The sequence below is a fragment of the Coenobita brevimanus genome, chromosome 42 (genome assembly GCF_032717465.1).
Source record: "Coenobita brevimanus isolate Jiangsu-jjx chromosome 42, ASM3271746v2, whole genome shotgun sequence".
NCBI classification, from domain to species: Eukaryota; Metazoa; Arthropoda; class Malacostraca; order Decapoda; family Coenobitidae; genus Coenobita; species Coenobita brevimanus.
Window position 1 is genome coordinate 3,630,013 of NC_136995.1, and position 22,165 is coordinate 3,652,177.

At 42.0% G+C, this 22,165-nt stretch overlaps 1 protein-coding gene across 1 annotated transcript in view; it reads right to left on the reverse strand.

The window, feature by feature from the left end:
- The window catches only part of LOC145397670 (uncharacterized), a 64,680-nt gene that overhangs the window by 2,146 nt on the left and 40,369 nt on the right, over positions 1-22,165 (reverse strand). The window contains exons 16-20 of the mRNA XM_080270710.1: positions 20,983-21,136; positions 14,597-15,149; positions 8,582-8,710; positions 6,111-6,227; positions 5,122-5,218 (exon numbers count right to left, since the gene is read on the reverse strand). Coding sequence (XP_080126836.1) covers positions 5,122-5,218; positions 6,111-6,227; positions 8,582-8,710; positions 14,597-15,149; positions 20,983-21,136 — 1,050 coding nt within the window. The remainder of the gene's footprint in view (positions 1-5,121; positions 5,219-6,110; positions 6,228-8,581; positions 8,711-14,596; positions 15,150-20,982; positions 21,137-22,165) is intronic.

A 22,165-nucleotide genomic window follows, 5' to 3' on the forward strand; every position in this document is an offset into this window, starting at 1 on the left:
AGAGAGAGATACAGTATATAGATAGATAGATAGAGAGAGATAGATATATATATACCGTATATATATAGAGAGATAGACAGATATATATATATATATATATATATATATATATATATATATATATATATATATATATTTATATAATGGATGGATGGATGGAGAGAAGGATGTATCTGTCTGCCCTCTATGAAAATCTATGGTTGTGCATACAGAGTTCTCTAAACAGCTCTAAATGTGTATAATGTAGCTGCTGAATTAGCATCCCTGCTGGCCAAGATTACAACTAATTAGAAATAATCAAGTCAACACCCCAGGAGTTTTCTCCAAAAGCGGGAGTGGCCATCCAAGGTCCCAGGCAATGCCAATATGCAAGACCATAGGGTTTTACCCAAGTAACGCCAGTTTGGCCTTCGTAGTATAATAACAGGAGTCTAAAAATGAGGAGTGAATGCGCTATGAACCCCCTCCTTTTTTTTAATTGCTAAGTATACTTCAGTCTCCCCTCTATCTGACTGTGAAAATGTGGTAAGTTTGTCCCTCTTATTCTAGACTCCTCAGATATATGTATATGTGCCTTTGTGATAGGTGGGGGCGCTCACTATCCACTCACTCGATGATGTGCTGCTCTCATGTGACTGCCCTTTCCTCTCTTCGTTCTTTCCTTCCTTCCTCTTCTGTCTTTCCTTCCTTCAATCTTTCCTCTTTCTTCTGTCTACGGGTGACTATACCCTGGGTGACAAGCCAAATGGTCTCCTGTACACCAAGAAACCATTTACTACGCTGGGTGGTAACCACATAACCAAATTATGGCACCTGCTGGTTTAGTGGGTAATTAGGGAGCTCCAATCGGATTGAACAGGTGCAGGTTTATATCCAAGGGGTGGTTGGGGTTTATTGCTCTCATAATGCCACTCAGGGATGAATGAGGCTGGTCACTCTCATCTTAAATGTTAGGACCAACTTCCCTAGCCCTAGGCTCCTACACTCCTCATGGGGCAACATAGGATTAGACGATGAATGAATGAATGAATAAATGTATACATCATATACAGGTATACCTCGATATACAATACCCCTAGATGTGATACCCCGGCCTACCGATGGGGGTAGAAATACCACCATACCCTGCCTAACGACGGCCGAACCCTGATTTAACGATGGGTTTTGATTCTTTTTACCGATTTTGATGATATTTTCGACAAAATTGTCTTTAGGTTGATTTATAAACTGTTTTTAGACTTTGATTAATGTGTTTCAGCCATAGGTGGGGTGAAGATTGTCATTCTGGGGTACAGTTTACTAAGCCTGAGTTTTTCCAGACTTATATTTGACACTTTTCAGATTTTATTTGTTGGTTTTAGTGAGTTATTTACAGGTGTCAGGCTTAGGTTAACTTCTTTTACAGGTGTTAGGCCATTAAGATTGACTTAAAACTTGTTTTGGGGCTCATTTGGGTGGGTTTTGGACTTGGTTCGGGGGGAAACCCAAGGCTGATAAACGCTTCCCATTACTTTACATGGAAGAAGTACCCCGACATATGATACCCCTCCTAACAGTGGGTTTTTACTTCTCCAATGGCATCGTTAAACCGGTGTATACCTGTATATTATATGCGTGTATTTATAACGTCTTAATCTTACAAACCCACTTTGGTATCTTCCACTCATCTCAGACATTATAATTTCCCTACATCATACTGTACACCCAGAGAAAAACATAGTGTACATATAATAAAATAATTAGTTATGTTTATCACCGAGAAATATTTTCCACAATGAAGTGTTATGAGTTCATGTTCCACTTGGAAGTGAAAGGCAGGATGAAAATATGTAAAAAATATGCTGTACCTTCAAACTCCTTACCTTCATGATTCAAACACAGTATGTGCTTTGGCTAACCCTATGGGCAAGCAAACAATCATTTAAGTATTTTATTTGGTTTGAACCAGATTATGTTAAGATAATTATATTTAGCTGAGGAAGTAACCTGCCTTGCAAAAAGGGTATAGAGGAAACAATTACAAACAGGCACTCAGAATTAAAATCACTCAAAATGAAAAATGATGAGACTGAGACTGCCAACATTTTTTAACACATGAGTGGAACTGGATACTGATATATGGTAAAATGCCAGACCAACATTGATATTCATATTCACTGGTTCCGTAAACTGACTGACAGCAAATAATACTGCTTGGCATGTGTAAAATTCAACCTTAATAATGCTGACATTGTTGTAACCCTACATTCACCTGGATACCACAAAATTTCAACCAATGTCTCCATTAAGGCTGACAAGAATATCAACCTGTTTGTGAATAAACAAGACAACTATGCAGCCTCTTCCACTTAGCTGGATTTCAAGACACAACACTGATGTTGAAAATCTACCGACCATTCCCAAATCAGGGATTCCTCAGTATGCTGTAAAACAATAAAAACCTGACGTGAGTAGTAGTAGTAGTAGTAGTTGTTCCCTAGGCAGTCTGGCCGAACAGCCCCGAGTCCTTTAGGAAGGCCATGGCCGAGACCGGGCTTTCCCACAGAGCTCTCAGAGTGTGTATGTTGTGTTGTTGGCGTAGGTGATTGTGTGCAATGCAGTCTTCCATAATGTGCTTAATAGTATGGGGTGCTGTGTTGCATCCTGGACAGGCATCAGCGACGGAGTCATCCAGCCTCTTTTGGTAGCTTAAGAGGGCTGGATGGTGACCACATCTCAGCCTGGCCAGGTGGACCCTGTCCTCACGAGGGAGATAGGATTCAGAAGGGTGGATGTCAGGAGGCCGTGCATGCAGCTGTGTGTTGTCTTTAAGTGACTGAATGGAGCGGCGAGTGATCTGACTGTGGATATGCTTCTGGAAGCTGGTCTGAGGTGGGCAAGAGGGGAGAGATGACAGTATTTGTGTATGGTATCGTGTGATGGGTGTTGTTTTGATGTTCCTTGGTGTGGGTGGATGTGCTGCCATGTACTGTAGTGGATGTTGTGGGTTTGTGGAGGCTGCAGCAAGAAACTGGGTGCCTCTCATGTCTAGGTGATCCTTGACTTTGAGGACTTTGGTTTCTTGATGTAGGTGGTCTGTGGGTGTAGCAGCTGTGCAGCCTGTGATTATTTTTAGGGACTTGTTTTGTATGGTCTGTAGAGTGTTGTAGTGTGTTTTGGTGAGGTTAGAAGCCCGGGCAGGGCTTGCATAATTCATCACTGAATGTATGTATTGTTTGTATACTGTGGTGGTGGTTTCTTTGTTGTGTCCAAATGTTGTAAGGGCAAGTGACCTCAAAGCACTGAGTCTTGGTGTTATTTTATTTTTAATGTTTGTGATGTGCTGTTTAAATGACACTGATGTATTGTATGTTACACCAAGGATTTTGTGTGTGTGTGTGTGTGTGTGTGTGTGTGTGGTAGGGGGGGTGTTGTTTATGGTGAGGTGTGGGATGTGACTATGCTGCTGTCCAGTTTGTGAGAAGAGTCACTGTAGATTTGGCTGGGGCTATTTTGAGCCTGTTTGTGGGGAACCATTCGTGTAGTGTGTTGAGGTAAGGTTGAATGATGTGTGCAGCTGTGTTTGCATTTTGGTGCATACATGTAAGTGTTATATCATCTGCATAGGAAGCTATGTGTATCTGTGGTGTGTGGGATGTGGGTACGTCGAGCATGTATAGGTTACAGAGTGTAGGGGACAAAACAGATCCTGGGGGGACGCCGTTTGTGAAGTTTCTGATGTTAGAAGACTGTCCAGCAAATGTTACGTGTCTACATCTGCCTGCTAAGTAGTTTGCCAGCCATCTTTTTGTGTTATTGTGCATGTTTGTGCTGAGTATTTTGTTTGTGAGGTTGTGGTGGGGGATGGCATCAAAAGCTTTGCTAATGTCTAGTGTGATTAGGATTGTTCTGTGTGGTGGCCTAGCTGAATTCATGCCATCAAAAACTCTCTGTGTAAGGTCTGTAAGAAGGGTGTTTGTGGAGTGTAGTGGCCTAAAGCCATGTTGTGACTGGGCTAGGGGAATGTGAGGTGTGACTCGTTGTAGTACAAGTCGTTCAGTAACTTTAGAGGGGGTGCAGAGGAGTGTGATGGGGCGATGTGAGGAGGGTAACGTGGGGTCTTTGTTGGGTTTAGGGATAGTGATGATATTGCCATGCTTCCAGATGTTGGGTATTATGTTGTGTGAGTAGCTGTAGTTTGATATGTTGGTGAGTGCTTGTATGCCTTGTGGTCCTAGGTGTTTAAGGTGAATGTTGCTTATATTGTCTGGTCCACAGGCAGATGAGTGCTTGAGGTTGTTAATGATGTGCTTCGTCTGGTTGTAAGTGAAAGGTGCGTAGTCTGGGTCTGTGGGGAACTGTCTCTTACGTCGGATGATACGTCGGTCTTCAGGATGGGGGTTTAGATGACTGACTTGTGGAAAGTGATTGATGAGAGTGTTTGCTTGTTGTTTGTTTGAGGGTATGGTGTCTGTTGTTGTGATGGCAGAGTGTGATTGTGTGGTGCTGTTGTTTGAAAGTGTGATGCTGTTTAGTGTTTTGCTGAGTTTACTGATGTTTGTTTTGTGGTCAAGCGTTTGGAGGTAATTTTTCCAGTTTAGTGTTTGCTGTTCTGATATTTTATTGTTTATCTGAGTGTTGAGTTCTTATATTTGTTGTATGGTGTCTTGTGTATGGGGTGTTGGGGAGTGTCGCAGTGTGTCCCGTTGTCTGATGAGGCCTTGACATGAGTTACCGGCACTATTGGTTAATACTGAAATCATTAACCACTCTGTTAATCTGAATGGAATTTTCTGGGCTTAGGTATAACAGTGTATTCAGGTTTAAGTGGTGCCTACATTTACATGATGTATCACAAATGATATCTATAAAACGTACACCTGTTACATGAAGACACCAATGTGACTAAGTGATTCCACTGCCTAAATATACAAATGCCTCTCAACTCCCTCCCTAACCCCTGAGAGGACGATGATGGAATACAGGATGAGGGCAACTCAGCTAGCAGTTCACCAGGTCCACATTTCAGATGAGCCAGCCACAAAAACAACTCTCTGGTCATGTCCAAATGAGCCTGGGGCAACAAAAAACAACAACAACTCTCTGCTAAGCCACGTGTTAAAGATGAGAAGACTCTCTTACCGTTTTTATCTTTGGTCTTGGCTTGCTCGATCATTTTCTGTAGTGTCAGACCTTGCAGCTGTAGAACTATGATGAAATGAAGGTCTTGGTGTAGCAACTGCAAAATGGATTTAAATTTAAATACCTCATTCCTACATGCCACTTTTCAGCATCTACATGAGAGCAGGAAAGACTGCCACTGACCATTATATGAATCAGTAAGTTTAGTGGTAGCCAGCAGTCAATGTCACAGGCCTTACAGCAGCAATATGACAGGTTACTGTGACTGAAGACTTTGCTGAAGCTCACCTCCCCCCCCCACACACCACATGCACCCACCCACCCACCCACAGCCACAGCCACACAAAATGGATGGTTCCCATTGGAAGGCTCATGGTGGTAGATGTCTCTTCCCTGCCATCCCTTGTGATGCTCAAAATCTGTAAGGCTGTGGGATGGTGTACACAGATGGGGTGGCAGTATGCTGCAAGGATGCAGCTGCAGTTGTGTCAAGTTTATTCTCTCCTTTCTGCCTGAGCCTTCTTGCTTCATGCTCAGTTCTTCTTATGTCCCACAGCCTTAGTAATAAACTCTGTTTCCTTACTGTAATTACAATGTTTGCTGATGGTCAGTGAACCTTTCAATTCACTAGTCAATGCCAGAGAAAGTTCCATGAAGCAAAATAGGTAATACTCAATTCAATAACCCATTAGTGTTTATAGCCTGCTTATGTAGGTTATTGTGCTGGCTGCTGTTTACTGTCTCAAGACAGAAAACCTGAATCAGATGTGGGAAACCCCATGCAAAAGGTCAACTGCGGTGTAAAAAAAATAATGCTAACTAGTTATACAAATTCAAACAATAATTTACACAAACCTTAAATGTATGTACAGAATCAATGAAAATGAGTCTGAGTAATAATGCTATTGTTGTAATGAAATATGTAAAATTAAAATGGGGAAATACTGTATTATAGTATATGGCCGGGACAAGAATGATGTGATTCTAACCTGGTTTGGCAGAGTGGTGACAATTTTGAGAGCTTCTTTATTGGTGGTGAGGGCCTCCTCAATTCTCCCCTCAAGGGCAAGAGCCTCTGCACGACTGTGGTGGATTCGCAGACGAACCTGTGTTGGCAAAAAAAGTATATTGCACAGTGAAACCTACTGATTCTTTTGCTACATCTGCTGGCAGTAATACATAAGCTTTCTTTAAATATGTCCACATCATTCATTATCCATTCAGTATTTCCATGTATCACTCCTACTGTCCTGTCTTCCATCCCACATAAAATTCTTAGATATTTACATCATCTATCCTGCTTTTGTCAATCTGCTCTGCACAAACCCATACCTTGATGCATTTTTTGTATGGATGATCTGCCATGAGGTGGACAATATACAGTACCAATAATTTTGAAGGCTTGAATGATTGGTGAATGGATATATGCCTCACTACACTGGGTATTGTTTATAGTTTTCCTACTGTTAACCCTTTGACAGCAAATTACTACCCTGCACTTCATTTTACAGCTCACAAATTGACTTAGGACCTACCCCCAGAAGGTATTAAAAAATACAGAAATCATAGTAGATCACAATGTTTGTTCATGAAATCATGTTTCCCTTGTTTTTCAGGACCAGTTGGATGCATTTTGACATGGAATCACTTAGATCTCTAAAGTAATCTAAGGACATTTCTTTGCACTAATCATTTGTCAATTCAGTCTTGAGGTTGTCCACATTGGGTGTCTTCTTCTCTGCCATGATTTTCTTCATCTTTGCCCAGCAGTTTACTATCGGATTTAGATCCAGACTGTTGCCAGGCCAGTCAAGGACCTCAATCTCATTATCCTAAAACCATTTTGTCACCTTTCTTGACTTGTGACCTGGAGCTGAAAAATGCATGAAAAAGTTGCACCCATGAATAGCAAAAAAGTTTAACAAATGATCTTTCAGAACTTGAATGTACCAGCCACCATTCACCATCAAATTCTTAGGAGGAAAGCAGAGGCCTTCCCTTCCCATTTCACCTGAGAAACACCCCCATACCATTACTGATTGTGGGTGCTTAACAGTCGGCACAGCGTAAGAAGGGTCATATCAACTACGGGAGGCAGGGCGATGAACCTTGGCAGAATGCACCTGGAACACTTGAAATATGCTTTCATCGGACAACATAACTTTTCTCCACTCATCCGATATCCAGTGTGCATATTTCTTGGCAAACTGAATGCACTGCTGCTTCATGAAGTCAGTGAGAGGTGGTTTCTTGGCTGCGGTGCGGCTTGGCAAACCCAGCTCCTTCTGCAAGTGGTGTTGGATAGTTCGAACTGAAACATCTTGTAACAGCTAGGGATGCATTCTCTTCAATTCTGCTGCTGTCAGACGAGGATTCTTGATTACTTCCCTCTTCAGAAGCGTATTTCTACCTCTGGAAGTCATTCTCTTCTTTCCACCGCCATGCTTGTACTCTGGTACGACATTAGGTGGCACGCTGCGCGCTGCAGCAAGAATCTTTATGACAGTCGATTTTGTGCATCCAATACGCTCTCAAATCGCACTGATAGGAACAATATCCTGCCTCCATGCAATGATATGGACCCTCTCACCCCTTAAGCAGTACTTTTCAGGCATGACAACTCGACTCTAGGAAAATAACAGGGCAAACAGTAATGCATACAAGAAAAGAGGGAGGTGCAAGCTCAGAGTGACGGAAACATATACTCCCACTCTCACTTCTGGGCAAGCATTGACGTGCTGAGTGTTTCACCACCTCCCGCCAACACCAGAGGAGTTGCCAGTTACTTCTTGCCCAAAAAATTCACTTGGTAGAGGTGGTAACACAAAGCAAAGACAAACCACTCTCCCATAGCAAGTCTGTGTGTAGGTCCTAAGTCAATTTGCAGAGGGTGTAGCTAACACCAGATGATCTGACTATGCTCAGGGGAAAGTTAGGGCATGAAAATGGTTAATAAATGTCATGATTTATGTTCCCAAAGTACAATATATAGAACTGCATATCTTATTGTAGCTTACAGCAAACAAGTTTATATAGCTCACAGAAACTTATCACAGCCAATGGGTTACACTTTCCTATTCTTATATGTGGATTCCAACCACTCTATAGTACTGCATATCTAACATCATCATCATCATCCAATCCTGTGTTGCCCCATAAGAAGCGTAGGACCCCGGGGTTAGGCAAGTTTGTCCTGATATTTAAGATGATAGTGACTAGCCTCACTAACCCCTGAGTGGCATTAGATGAGCAATAACTCCAACCACCCCATGGATATAAACCTGCCCAGGTTCAATCTGACTGAAGCACCTTAATTACCTGCTAAACCATCAGGTGCCATAATTTGGTTATATGGTTACCACCTAGTGTACTAAATGGTTTCCTGGAGTACAGAAAACCATTTGGCTTGCCACTCAGTGTTAAGTCACCCTTGGACAAATGGAAGACGAATGAAACTTACCTCATTTAAACTTGAGTGGACAAACACTGATAAAGTACTTGGATCTTCCTTGACCTCTCCCAGTATAGTTGATAAGTGTGTTGAGATTTCAGCTGCCTTCTCACTGATAGCTGTGTACATCTCCTGTGCCTAAAACAGAAGCAGGCTGATACCATTCACAGTATATCAGTATGAAAGGGAAATCTTTATGTACAAGATTTCTCAGATAAAAAAAAAAATAAATAAATAAATAAATAAAAAAATAAAAAATAAAAGGTCAGCTTGTGGATACAGTACTGTATGTGCCTAGTAAAATATCATTTACTGGACTATGATTCTCATGCACCAAGTTCTAGCAAAGTATAGTGCTAGGGAAACCCTTAGTGGCAAAGGGTTAACTCTATCAGCCTAACATTATGTTCATTTAACCCGTTAACTGCGCATGGCGGTTTTTTGGAGGTGTCCGTAGTGCACAGACATAGGGGTAAAAATGAAATTTCCCAAAGGCCAAATTTTGTCTTAGGAATTGAGAGAACACATGCCAAAGTAAATCGAAATATTAGCTCAATATTTACCTTGGTAATGCCATGGATGAACATCGAAGTGTCTGATTCCCTATTGGAATGTATGGTTTTTGTTTTTTTTTCTTTTTCTTTTTCGGTTTCGGTTTTGAAGGCTCAAACATGCTTGCATGGGTCGGCCTTGGTCACCATGGCACTATATTCAAAATTCATCTGTGCAGCCAGGGCTGTATTGAGCAGTCACACTCGGAACAGCCCAGGCTGTATAGAGCAGTTAACGGGTTAATATAAGACAATTTAATTCAGCCCAGAAGAGATTCTACAGGCTTATGGGATTAAAAACCATCTCCATCAATCCCTTCTGCCTGTGGATGTATTACTCAAGATCATAATCAACAACTTTGTTCATGCTGTGGATGACAGAATGGAATGTGTTGATTGGGGGAACAGTCACATGGAATGCATGTGTGGGAGGTGGAGGAGCAAGAAGTGGATAGAAGTTTAAGTAACTGTTGCCTGTTCTGACCAAGAAGGGCTCCTTCCTTTGTGCAAAGGGTACTCTCTACAAAACATCTGTGAGAAGTGTTATGTTGTATGACAGTGTGGCTTGGCCTGTCAGGGAAGAAGATACAAGCAGACGAAAAAGTAAAGAAATGAGGATATTGAAATAGACAAGGGTCTTACTGGGAGATAAAACTGAGAACAGTGTGCTGAGAGAGGGATTTAAGCTAAGAAATAACACAGAAGTGATGCAAATCAACAGGATGAAATGGTTTGGACATGTGGGGAGAAGGGAGGAGAATTACAGGCTTGGCGGTGTTGTAGAAGTGAATGTACAGTATATTGAAGAGTGCCCAGAGGCAGGCTGAGGAAGACATGGGGTGAGGTCCTGCATGAGGGACTTTAGGTTGGCAACTGAACAGGAAAATAGTACAAGACTGCAATACATGGAGGACTGCCCTCTGATGATAGGACCTACGTATGAAAGTATGTTCAATCGTTTCAATGTCTATCTATCTATTGCCAGACGCCTCAATCCCGTTTGGGGTGGCCACAAACAAATCGCCTCCAAGTCGCCCTGTCCCCCGCCATTTCACTGCCCTGCTCCCAACTCACACCCCCCTCTCTCATATACCTCTCCACCCCATCCCTCCATCTCATCCTCGCCTCCAAGTCGCCCTGTCCCCCGCCATTTCACTGCCCTGCTCCCAACTCACACACCCCTTTCTCATATACCTCTCCACCCCATCCCTCCATCTCATCCTCGGCCTCCCCCTCCCTCTTCCCCCCTCCACCTCACTCACATACACTCTTTTCGTCAGTCTTTCACCCTCCATCCTCTCCACATGGCCAAACCACCTCAGTGTGTTTCTCATAACGCTTCCTATCACATCCACACCACAACGCTCCTTTATATCTTCATTCGTCAGCCTGTCTCTCCACTTGACTCCACAGGCTCCTCTTAAATAACTCATTTCCACTGCTCTCACTCTTGACTTGTGTCCTTCCATCAATGTCCAAGCTTCACTTCCGTACGTTAGAGTTGGTATCACAATACTGTCATGTAGTAACTTTTTCACTTCCATGCTCACTTCCCTGTTTCTTATCACTGCTTTCAAAGAACCAGCAACCTTTCTTCCCTGCTGTACCCTTTCAAGCACTTCACCCTCCAAACCTCCATCCTTACTCATCACACTACCCAAGTACTTAAACGTACTCACATTTTCCAATTCCTCACCATCCAACCTCGCTGTACATTCACTAACTTCACCTCTCTCAAAGACCATCACTTTACTCTTCCCTACATTCACCTTTAGATTCCGTTTCTTACACACTCTCCCAAACTCATCCACCAAGCCTTGCAGCTCCTCTTCGTCTTCACTCAACAACACAGTAACATCTGCAAACAACAGTACAGGGAGTTTCCAAACACTATCCTCTCTCACCAGGGCCACTCCAACATCCACTACCCTACCTTGTACCTCTTTTATTACCCCATCCATGTACAGATTGAACAACCATGGAGACATGACACATCCCTGTTTCAAACCAACTTTCAAAGAGAAAAATTCACTTAGTTCACCATCCACACGCACTGCAGCCTTCGCACCATCGTACATACTCTTCACAGCATTCAGCAACTTCCCATCTACTCCATATATTCTTAACACTTTCCACAATCCTTGTCTATCCACCCTGTCATATGCTTTCTCCAAATCCATGAAAGCCGCATACAACTTCTTTCCCTTCTCTAGAAACTTTTCCACTAAAGATCTAAGAATGAATATCTGATCTACACAACCTCTTCCCTTCCTAAAGCCTCCCTGTTCTTCTCCAACTAATTTCTCTGTTCTTTCTCTAACTTTGTCTATAAGTATCCTGCCATACACTTTTCCTATTATACTAAGAAGACAAATGCCCCTATGATTACCACACACTTCTTTTTCCCCTTTTCCTTTGTACAAGGGAATAATTATACCTGACTTCCAATCCTCCGGGACTCTACCTTCCTCCCAGGCCAATCTGCACATCTTCCACATCCATTCTACTACTATCTCTCCCCCATGCTTCAGCATTTCACCACACACTCCATCAATTCCTGGGGCTTTCCCCGCTTTAACTTTCTTCATTGCTTCCACAACTTCTATCCTATTGATTTCTTCCTGTCTTCTCACCTCCCTCCTTCTCCCAGCCATTCCCCAGCCACTTATACTCGCATTACTTCCATCCTCTACATTCAACAATTCCTTAAAGTGTTCTCTCCATCTGTTCACTTTTTCTCCCTTCTCCACTAGTAATTTTCCATTTTTATCTTTCACTCCCCTGCTAACTTCACTTCCACCCTGTCTTACTCTTTTCACTTCTCTCCAGAACATTTTCTTACAGTCCCTCCACTTTACACTCAAATTCCTTCCAAATTCCTCATCCACTCTCTTCTTACTCTCTCTTACTAATCTTTTCACCTCTCTCTTTCTTTCCACATATAACTCTCTCTTCCGCCTCTCAACTTCTTCCACGCCCCTATTTCTCATCCATTCATTGTATGCTTTCTTCTTTTGTGCCACAGCCTGTTTCACCTCTTTGGTCCACCACGCTGTTCCTTGCACCCCCCTTCGTCTTCAATGTACATGTAAATATAAATACTGTATTTGGATGACAACTGGGTGCGGAATGTGAGAAATGTGAACATCAGGAGTAGGGTTGCGAGAAGGATACTGAAAAGGACCTGGGACAAGGTCTCAGAATATGGCCTTAGGGATAAGGGACTGAATAGGGACGCTGCTAGAGACTGAGCAGCATGGACAGCTGCCATTAACTGACCATGGCTGATGCATGCAAGCATGTTGATGCCTTTATAAATGATATGGTATGTTATGAATGATATGACATGATGCCAACTAGGCTGAAAGAATTAGTGTGTTACGTACTGTGGGGCAAAAGTTGATGAAGCTTGGAAACTAACAAGGGACTGACATGGTTGAAAGAAGTAAGCACAGAGATGCACAGAGCAAGCATTTAGCATTTTTTTTTTTTTTTAACTAATACTTGGCAGAATGGTAGGTGTATTTGAAATGCATAAAAAAAAAAAAATAATAATAATAATAATGCGGTGTGTGTGTGATAAATGGGTGCATAAGAGATGTAGTGGTATCAGAGGTAGACTGCGAGATAATGCTGATTTTATGTGTATGGCGTGCCGGGGTGAGCAGGCGGAGATTGTCAGACGTGAAAGGATTGAACTTGCTGGTGAATCTCTTGAGTGTGTGGAAGAGTTTTGTTATTTGGGAGACATGTTGTGTGCTGGAGGTGGGTTGTGGCTAGGGTGAGAAGTGGTTGGAAGAAGTTCAGGGAGCTCTTGCCTCTCCTGACATTGAGAGGGCTCTCCCTACGTGCTAAGGGGTCTTTGTATGCAGCATGTGTTAGGAGTGTAATGCTGTATGGCAGTGAGACCTGGGCAGTGAAGGAGGAAGATATTCGCCGGCTCAGACGTACAGAAATGACAATGATTAGGTGGATGTGCAGTGCGTCCCTGCGTCCAAGGCCTGGAGGGGCTGGGTTTACAATGGAAGAGTTGAGAGGTAGGATGGGACTGGAGTGTATTGGTGTGGTGATGAGGAGAGGTAGATTGAGGTGGTTTGGACATGTGGAGAGGATGGGGGATGAAAATTGGGTGAGGAAGGTGAGAAGTGTTAATATTGGGGGTGGGGTTATGAGGGGTAGACCGAGAAAGACATGGGACGAGGTCATTAAGTGTGACCTTAGGGTTAAGGGACTGAACAGGGAGGCTGCAATGGATCGTGCAGCGTGGAGAGCCGCCATTAGGTGACCAAGGCCGACACATGCAAGCATGTTGGAGCCTTTAAATACGAAACGAAAACGAAACGAAACATAAAATGTGAAGATGGTTATGTTTGTAAGGTGGAGCCAGGTATCTAGGAACTGGAATGATGTATGAATTACTATGTAGTTCACTTCACTGGATATGCTGTTGATAGCTCTCCCATTTCTTCACTTCTATCCTTGTTTCTGAATCATACCTCCCCTCACCTTTAAGTGAGAAACAGGGTAAGAATGGTATGGGGAAAAAAAAAAAAAAAGGCTGGCTGGTAGTATGATGGGATGATTTTATTACCATGTAACTGTCTACTTGGAAAATGACTTAAAACGCATCAGAGAAAACTTTTAAATAGCTACGAGGGGATATGTCTGACAATGGCTGTGGAGGTTAAAGAAAGAAATAATGAATAGGAGGAAAGTGACTGCAGACATGTGCAGTTATACATGCTCAGTTTTAATTCAGAACACACTGGCATAACCTTCAATAACTCAAAGTTTTTCATACTACAGTATACCTGTGCCAACTTTCGAAGAGTAAAACTTGAGTCAGAAAATTAAAGTGAGATGGCAATGATCTGAGTAGCTGTGGTAAGCTGACAAAAAATATTACCTGGACTAAGAACTTGGGCAATGTAATTACACAATACAGGATTGGCAAGGAAGAAAAAAACAGATGGTCAGTGTGGTGTAGCAGACAGGATAAAAAGAAATATAGAGTGGTATGAATATGCCAGTAGGAAGGAGTACAAAGAAACTGAAGCAAATCGCATAAAAAGAAATATAAAGTGGTATGGATATATCAGTAAGAGGGAGTACAAAGACAGTGCTTTAAAGTAAGGTATCAGTCGTAAATAAACTGAAAGATGAAAAAAGACTTATAGTTACACAAAAGAAGAGAGGGAGAGAGACAGAGAGAAAAAAAAAAGTTTGGCATCTAATATGTGAAAAAGTGAATGGGAAATGGAGAATGGTTGAAAACTTTGGGATCTGCAGGGATGAAGTAACCAAATGACTTGTCTGACTCCCTGTATGAGGGAATCCCAGTTAATGGAGCACAGCATCAATAAGGCAGAAGGTAAATACAAAAAATTTAGCACTGAGACAGAAACTGCAATCATTTCATTTTTTAGTATCAACAAATATTGTGTCTACTTTAAATGAAGTCTTCAGAACAAACCCTATTAATGCAGGAGGTGGCTGGATGGTGACGACCAGCATAGGCATGGAGGAGTGCAAGGATGAGGCCAGTGGAGATCTGCAGCTGATGGATGAGTGGGGTAGAGCAAAAGATACATTCCACTATGCCGTCTGGACACTCCACCACCTTTACAAGAGACAAATTTTCTCGGTAGCCTAAGGATGGGGAAGATGAAAGCTGAGGCTTGATGAGCATAGGTAGTCGTTTCTCATTGCCCACCACAATTAATGCAGGATTAAATGTCACAGTTTTCATATCATAGTCCACTGCTTCAGCTCTCATCCACTGCTCTTCATCTGCTGGCCTGTTACTGGTCTCTGCGATATTATATACGGCCTTGTGTTTGGTACTCTTTGTTGCTGACTTTTTAACTTCCAAACTGCATGGTTTAGGAATAACAGCCTCTGGACTGAGCTGGTGTTTGGAGTGTATGGACAAGATGGTTTGTAAGCTGTCCACCTTTACCCGACAGTCTTCAAACTGATCACACAACAGGTCAACTCTTGCCAACAACTCCAGCAACATGGCAGTCCTGAGAGGGAGAAAAAAAAATGCATGATACATGATAAAAGTTTTATCTAGGAGAAAGAACTGAATGTCACTCAAAAAAAAAAAAAAGAGAGAGAGAGAGAGAGAGGAAGAGGAAGGAAAGTAAATCTCAATATGTAGTGTCATCCATCCATCAATCATCCAATCCTTTACTATGCTATCAAGGCCATAGGAGCCCAGGGAAAGGCTATGAAGGGTGATTAATAAGTTTGTAGCCTCAGGCAGAAGATGATGAGTTACAGAGTTTTCAGTGAATGAGCATTTATATCAAGTTGTTGAACGATTATACAGAAAGTCTGAAGTTTTTAACATAAGTTGTATAGGCATACCGGGGTAGGCACCCCCCCCCTTCCTACTGACAAATTGGCAGGTATAGTTGGCCACATACACACCTGGAACAGTGTCTCTGTGAAGCAGAGGTTTAGATACAATTTTCAATATGTATGCATCACAGTTACTTGGTCATTTCAGCTAATATTTCACAAATCCATTTATTCATAATTATGCCACCAACAAATGTTAGAAAACTCCTTTAAGTAGGCACAATAGAGGTGGCAGCCTTGCCGACTTATGGTAGTGGCCTGCCTCCCACCCCCCAAACAGCATTTCCTGTGTTTACAGACAAAAACGGGTTGTAATCCATTATGGAGGGTCTTGTGGTAGGATACTGAGGTGTTTGGGGGGCTCATGAACACTTCTGTACTACACTGTACAGTACACTGCGCAACCTTTCATCACTTTATATACACTTTACTGTACTGTACACAATACACATATACAGGCCTTACTAACTAAACAGCACCATTATAATCACTATTAATCACTGAGTCACTAATGCAGAAAATTTGGGCTAGCAACTCTGAGGATGCTAGATTCACTGCTGGTGGAGGCCAGACTTACTGAGGATTTTCTGGAGTTCGTGTATGAACTGCTCCACAGCTTCATGGTCCACATTTGCACTCTCCCCCACAACTTTTCGGTTGGACAGACAGTGTCGACACCTAAACTTAATGAGCCAACTGAAACTTGCCTTAACCCCTAACCGCTGGGTGTCGATCGGAACTGCACTTGTTTTCGTGCCAAAGTTTGAAGTGGCAACCACTTTATCTTGTCACCAAAAGCTAGGGAGGGACTACTGCCAGCTGAGCCAACCATACCTCAGTCGTCTCTGTGACTATCCCTGGTGTAAGACGATCTTTTCTTAACCCTTCCCGTCTGATTCCGGTCCTGCCTCACGTGGAATTTTGCATCATCCACCCTTGCCAAGCCTCTTTCGGAGGATACTAGAAAAAGACTCAGTGACAGTGCCATAAGGTGTGCCTTAGACACCACTGTGTCTAGTTTATCTAGCAGGAGAAGTTATCACGTTGAAAGCGAAGCCATAATTGGGGCCATGGGCAGACGCACAAACACGTCCTGTTCTCGCGACAATAATTAGTCCTCTTCCTCATATCATTACTCATCGCTGCAATGACCTAAAGTCCTAGGGATACTTTCATTTGCAAGAAGAGTTGTTGAGTAATACAGTAATGGCCTTTAATTTGTTTCCCTTTCTGCTATAGTTTCAGAGACATTAAGGTTTGAAAATAGGCAATTTTCAGAAAAATTCCCTCAATGAGAGAAAAACAGTGCTATAAATAGCCCAGCATGGATGGATTAAAATTCTGAACCTTGAGATGCCTGGCAATCCTACCAGCAGCATTCTGAATGTCCACGCCTCTAACGGGTACACGTGCAGCATGCTTCTGCTTGTACCAATTGAAAACACTGGAGTCTAATGTGATGTGCTTGGCTGGCCTGATCCTCTTCTTTACCTTCTTGGCATTACTGGCATCCTCTAAAGTAACAGTACGAGCATGAATCTTCTCCTTGATGTCACAGAAGGTGCTGGATTTTATATTAAACTTGGCACAAACTGAGCACCTGGAGGCCCCAGCCTCCATTCATAATAAGAATTTGAACTTACCTTAAAGGCTCAGAGTCTTCTATTTCATCCCCTTCCTTCCTAAAGAAGCCTTGGGTCCAGGACCAGAAATGATAAAGGACGATAAACAGTTAAAACACTCAGAGTCTTCTATTTCATCCCCTTCCTTCCTAAAGGAGCCTTGGGTCCAGGACCAGAAATGATAAAGGATGATAAACAGTTAAAACACTTACAAGCGTGCAACACTGTCACAATCATGAGCGAGAGACAGAGATGTCATGTATGGTGGCAGAAGCATTACTGGGGCAAGGAGTCGACTTCCTTTGTCATGATCACAAGCGAGCGAGGGAGAGATGTGTTTTGTACGGTGGCAGGAGCGGGACTGGAGCAGGGACTCAACTTCCTGACCATGTTAGAACAAGTGTTACATCACAGAAGCATGATGCCTTGCAGAGTTTTGATCTTCAACTAAAGAGTACTTTTACCAGCTTTTTTTCCCCTGGTATTTCTTCAGAATTCAAAATTATTTTTTTTGCCTTCTCAACTTAACTGTATAGCCAACTAAAATAATCCCAACTAAGAGGGGTTTTACTGTACATAGTAATGTCAAGTGTACCTAACGACACACATACTGATGCTGTCCCAGGTTCATATGTGGCCAACTGTACCTGTCACGGCTGTCAAGGCATACTGGGTAAGGTCAAGGTAAACCTGAGGCTGAGAAAAATCTCTTGTGCCCCACTGAGATTTGAACCCAGGTCCTCTGGATATATGCACAGTGACCTTAGCCACTGCACCACTGCAGCTTCATTTTATTTGAGTGTGACCAGTCCCTTAAGCTTCAGCAGCATTACATGAGCAATAAATCACAATCAACCCTCAGACCTGTTGGAAAACCTTCATAAACCATGGTAGGTTGGAACAGCTTAACTCACTACACCATCAGGCATCCATTCATTAGCTATGTTAGCATTCAACTTGCTTTATTGTTTCTTGGGATGAGGAAATCATCTGGCTTGTCATTCAGTGTAGAGGTACCTACAAGCAGTACTACAACAGGTGACTGGATGGTGGCCATCCCCACCTATTATTGTAATATAAGATGCATTTCAGTATCAAAAGAGAGAGAGAGAGAGAGAGAGAGAGAGAGAGAATGAGAAATACTGTTTAACCTCAACTTGCACTTTCACGACTCTGCTGTCAGTACAGTACTGTCAAGGTAATAAGCTTATGTTTCCTACAATGTTTTGGTGTAATTTCTTATGAAAAATACCATTTCTTACAAGTTCTGATTTTGTATGATACTATTGTACTAGTAAACCAGATCCACTTTCTGCCTGATAATGAAAAACAAAACATTAACAGTGCTCAATTGAGATCCTATTTGTTCATCATCTCCTCTGTGACATGTGGAATTGGCATCTACAACTTGTGAGTTAGCATTTTTCTGAAAACTGCCAACCTTGAACTGTCCAAATTTGTTTCTACAAATCAAATCCTTAACTCTTTACCTGAGACAGATTGGCATAAGCTGCGTAAATCTGGCTAAAACTGACCTAAATAAAATTTCTAGGTATTCCAATAGCACAGAAAGGGTTACTTGAGGCAGTTTTTAAATCCTCAGCTACAAGAACTTATCTCAGTTGAATATATTACTAAATGAACCAACCACAGTGAAAGGATTAAGAACATGGCATCAAGTAAATGGCAACTGGAAAAGGTGGTCAACAGACTCAGCTAAGAAATAAACTTATACTGTAGAAAAAGAGGAATTCAGATTAGAATGCAGAAATGGGTTTTTGGTGTTGGAAACGTTGGAAGAGGGGGAGAGAAGTGTAGATGAGATGTGGGAGGATGTGAACAAAGTTTTGCATGAGACTGCTGAATGTACGATTGGAAGGAGACATAGATTCAGGAGAAAGAAATGGATATCAGAGGAAACGTGGGATATGATAAAAAAGAGAGGTGAGGCTAAATTGAGGAGTGAGATGCAATGCGTTGATGAACGAGAGATTGAATTAGCAAGAGCTGCGTACTGGAGTTTGAATTCAGAAGTAAGAAGGTTAGCTAGGAGAGATAAAAGAAGATGTGTGGATGAAAAGGTTGCAGAGACTGAAATCTTAATAAACAAAAATGATGGACAGAGTCAAAGAATAGCATATGAATCGATTAGAGAACTGAGTGGTAATGCAGGTAAACGCAAGGAAATACCAGTTAGAGACAGGGAAGGAAATTTATTGACCAAAGATGGAGATATTAAAAATAGATGGAAAGAGCATTTTGAGACAGTTCTTAATAGACCAATACCACCAGAAGAGGATATACCGTCTGCTCAGGAAGATTTAAATATAGAAACAGGAGAGTTGAGGCTTGCAGAAGTGGAGAAAGCAGTAAAACAGTTAAAGAATAATAAGGCACCAGGGGAGGATGGTTTATTTCCGAAAATGTTTAAAGTGAAGAAGGATAGATTAATAATGATCTTGACCAAGCTATTCAATAAGATATGGGTGACGGGGTTACTACCATCAGTTTGGAAGAATGATGTAATTGTTAAAGTTCCGAAGAAGGGAGACCTGAGTGAATGTGGTAATTGGAGGGGAATCTCTTTGTCACCGATAGCTTTGAAAGTTTTCAGTAGAGTGTTGTTAAATAGGTTGGAGCCGGTGGTTGAGGGTATTCTGAGGGATGAACAGGCTGGTTTTAGAAAGGGACGTGGTTGCAATGATCAGATCTTTATAGTTAGGCATTTGATGCAGCAAGTTAATGAAATGAGAGTACCGTTAAGTCTTTGTTTTGTTGATTTTGAAAAGGCTTTTGATAGTGTTTCGAGAGTGACTATGGGGAAGATCATGAGACATTATGGAATACCAGAGGAGTTTGTGAGAGTCATTATGAACATGCATGAGGACACATTTTGTAAAGTGATGGTTGATGGTTGTCTGAGTGATTCGTTTGAAGTCAAGTCCGGAGTAATGCAAGGTGGTGTTCTATCGCCTTTACTATTTATATTGGTCATTGATTACATTATGAAACGCGTTGGAACAGAAACCGGTGCAGGTATACTTTGGGGAGAGAACAGGAAACTTTTGGATTTAGATTATGCAGATGATATAGTTTTGATTTGTGATGGGCCAGAAGAGATGCAGAGAGTGTTGGACTGTTTGGTGAGTGAAGGTCACCAGGTGGGTTTGGTTATTAATTGTGGAAAAACTGAAATAATCAATATGAATATGGAAAATGCGCAGGAATGTGTAACTGGAGGTATGGTTGTAAAGCAAGTTGACAGGTTTAAATATTTAGGTACTTATTTAGCCAAGGATGGTTCTTTGAACTTTGAATTCGAGGAAAGGTTAAAGAAAGCTAATCAGGCAATGGGAATGCTTAAAAATATTTGGAATAATAACAATTTTTCTGTGCATACAAAAATCAAACTTTATAAGGTAATGGTTAGGAGTATCTTAATTTATGGACACGAGTCTTGGTACAGCACAGTGACTATGGAAAATAAATTCTTGGTGTTTGAGAACAAAGCACTTAGAAGAATATTAGGAGTTAAGTGGTGGGAAAGGATAACAAATAGTAGAATTAGAGAAATAACGGGAGTGCAGCCGGTCGATGAATATGCTAGGTTCTCACGATGGAAGTGGCTAGGACATGTGTATAGGAGACAGGGAATAGTACGAGGTACACCAGGGTGGGTGGCACTTGGTAGGAGAGGTAGAGGAAGGCCAAAAGAGACGTGGGTGAGGACAGTGAGACGGGAAGCTGGAGATGAGTGTTGGGGAGATCTTGAGGAGTTAGCACAAGATAGGATGTGGTGGTGTGAGTTCATCGAGGCCCTATGCATCCCCGAGGGTGCTACAGAAATGATTGATTGATTGATTGTACTGACCAAAGTGGGAGAGTGAACTGCTGAGCAAGTGAGAGAGATTGCTTGAGATATGCTCGTGCCACCCTGGGTTGAGCAGAAGCAAGGCAGAGTTGACCAAGCCAGACAGTGGTGCTCAGATGTAGCCAAGCAACACGGTGACGCCAGCATACCACACCTGAAAACATAGAAAGATGACATCGTGCTATGTTCACCATGTACACTGTGTTGTGCTTACCATTCACACAACACAGAACACCCGGAAACATTTGTGGCTAGTACTATACTTAGCTTAATCCCTTCAATCTGAGAGCGTTTTCCCACTACACTGTCACTACTTAGACACTATTCAGCTTAGGAGAGACTTTCCAAACTGGGAGAGTTTGGCATTCCCTTTATCTCTTTCACTACAGGGGCACTCTTCCAAACTGAACGAAGTTGCCTAAAGGCTGTAAGAATAAAATAAAACATATCACCAGACTGAAGGTGTTAATATTGGAATATTGCAGTTTTGGGCCACTCCTTGTCTCTGCCTAGTGTACAGTGGGCTAAAGTCGTGCATTCAAAGTTTTATGGTTATGATTTTTGGTCACTCGTGTACTATGCCATTCGCGGACTGTGATTCCTGATACTGTGCGTGCGTACTGTACACCATACACACACATAGATGAATGCATGCACATGCTGGCACACATGCACACACATTAATGTGGGCACTAAAACACCTGCATGCAATCACTGTGCAGCTTCTGTACTCAGTCCTGCATTTTGTATTAAGGCTTTCATATGGAAGAAACACACTGAACATTCAAGCAGATGAGATGATAAGTAATCTCTTTGAAAGGTTTCCTTTTACAGACTAAAAATAATCAGGAAAAAAGTTAATCAACTCAGGTTTTAACTACACTTCCTTGAGGCTTCTATACGCTAAACAATATCATCATTATCATCATCATCATCACCACCACCACCCTACTCCTATTTCCTGTTAATATATGGAGTGGGTTGTATTATATATATGGACATGAAGTCACAAAAGTAGAACTATCAACACAGTGCTAAAGGAAATGGACAGTAGTCATCATAAAATACTGTGAAACAGTAAAGGGGCAATAGATTAAATAAATGAAAAAAAGGTTGTCTGTAACAAAAGTATTATGTGGCAGACTTGCCACATCTCTATGCCTAAACAAAGCAAAGAAATTTC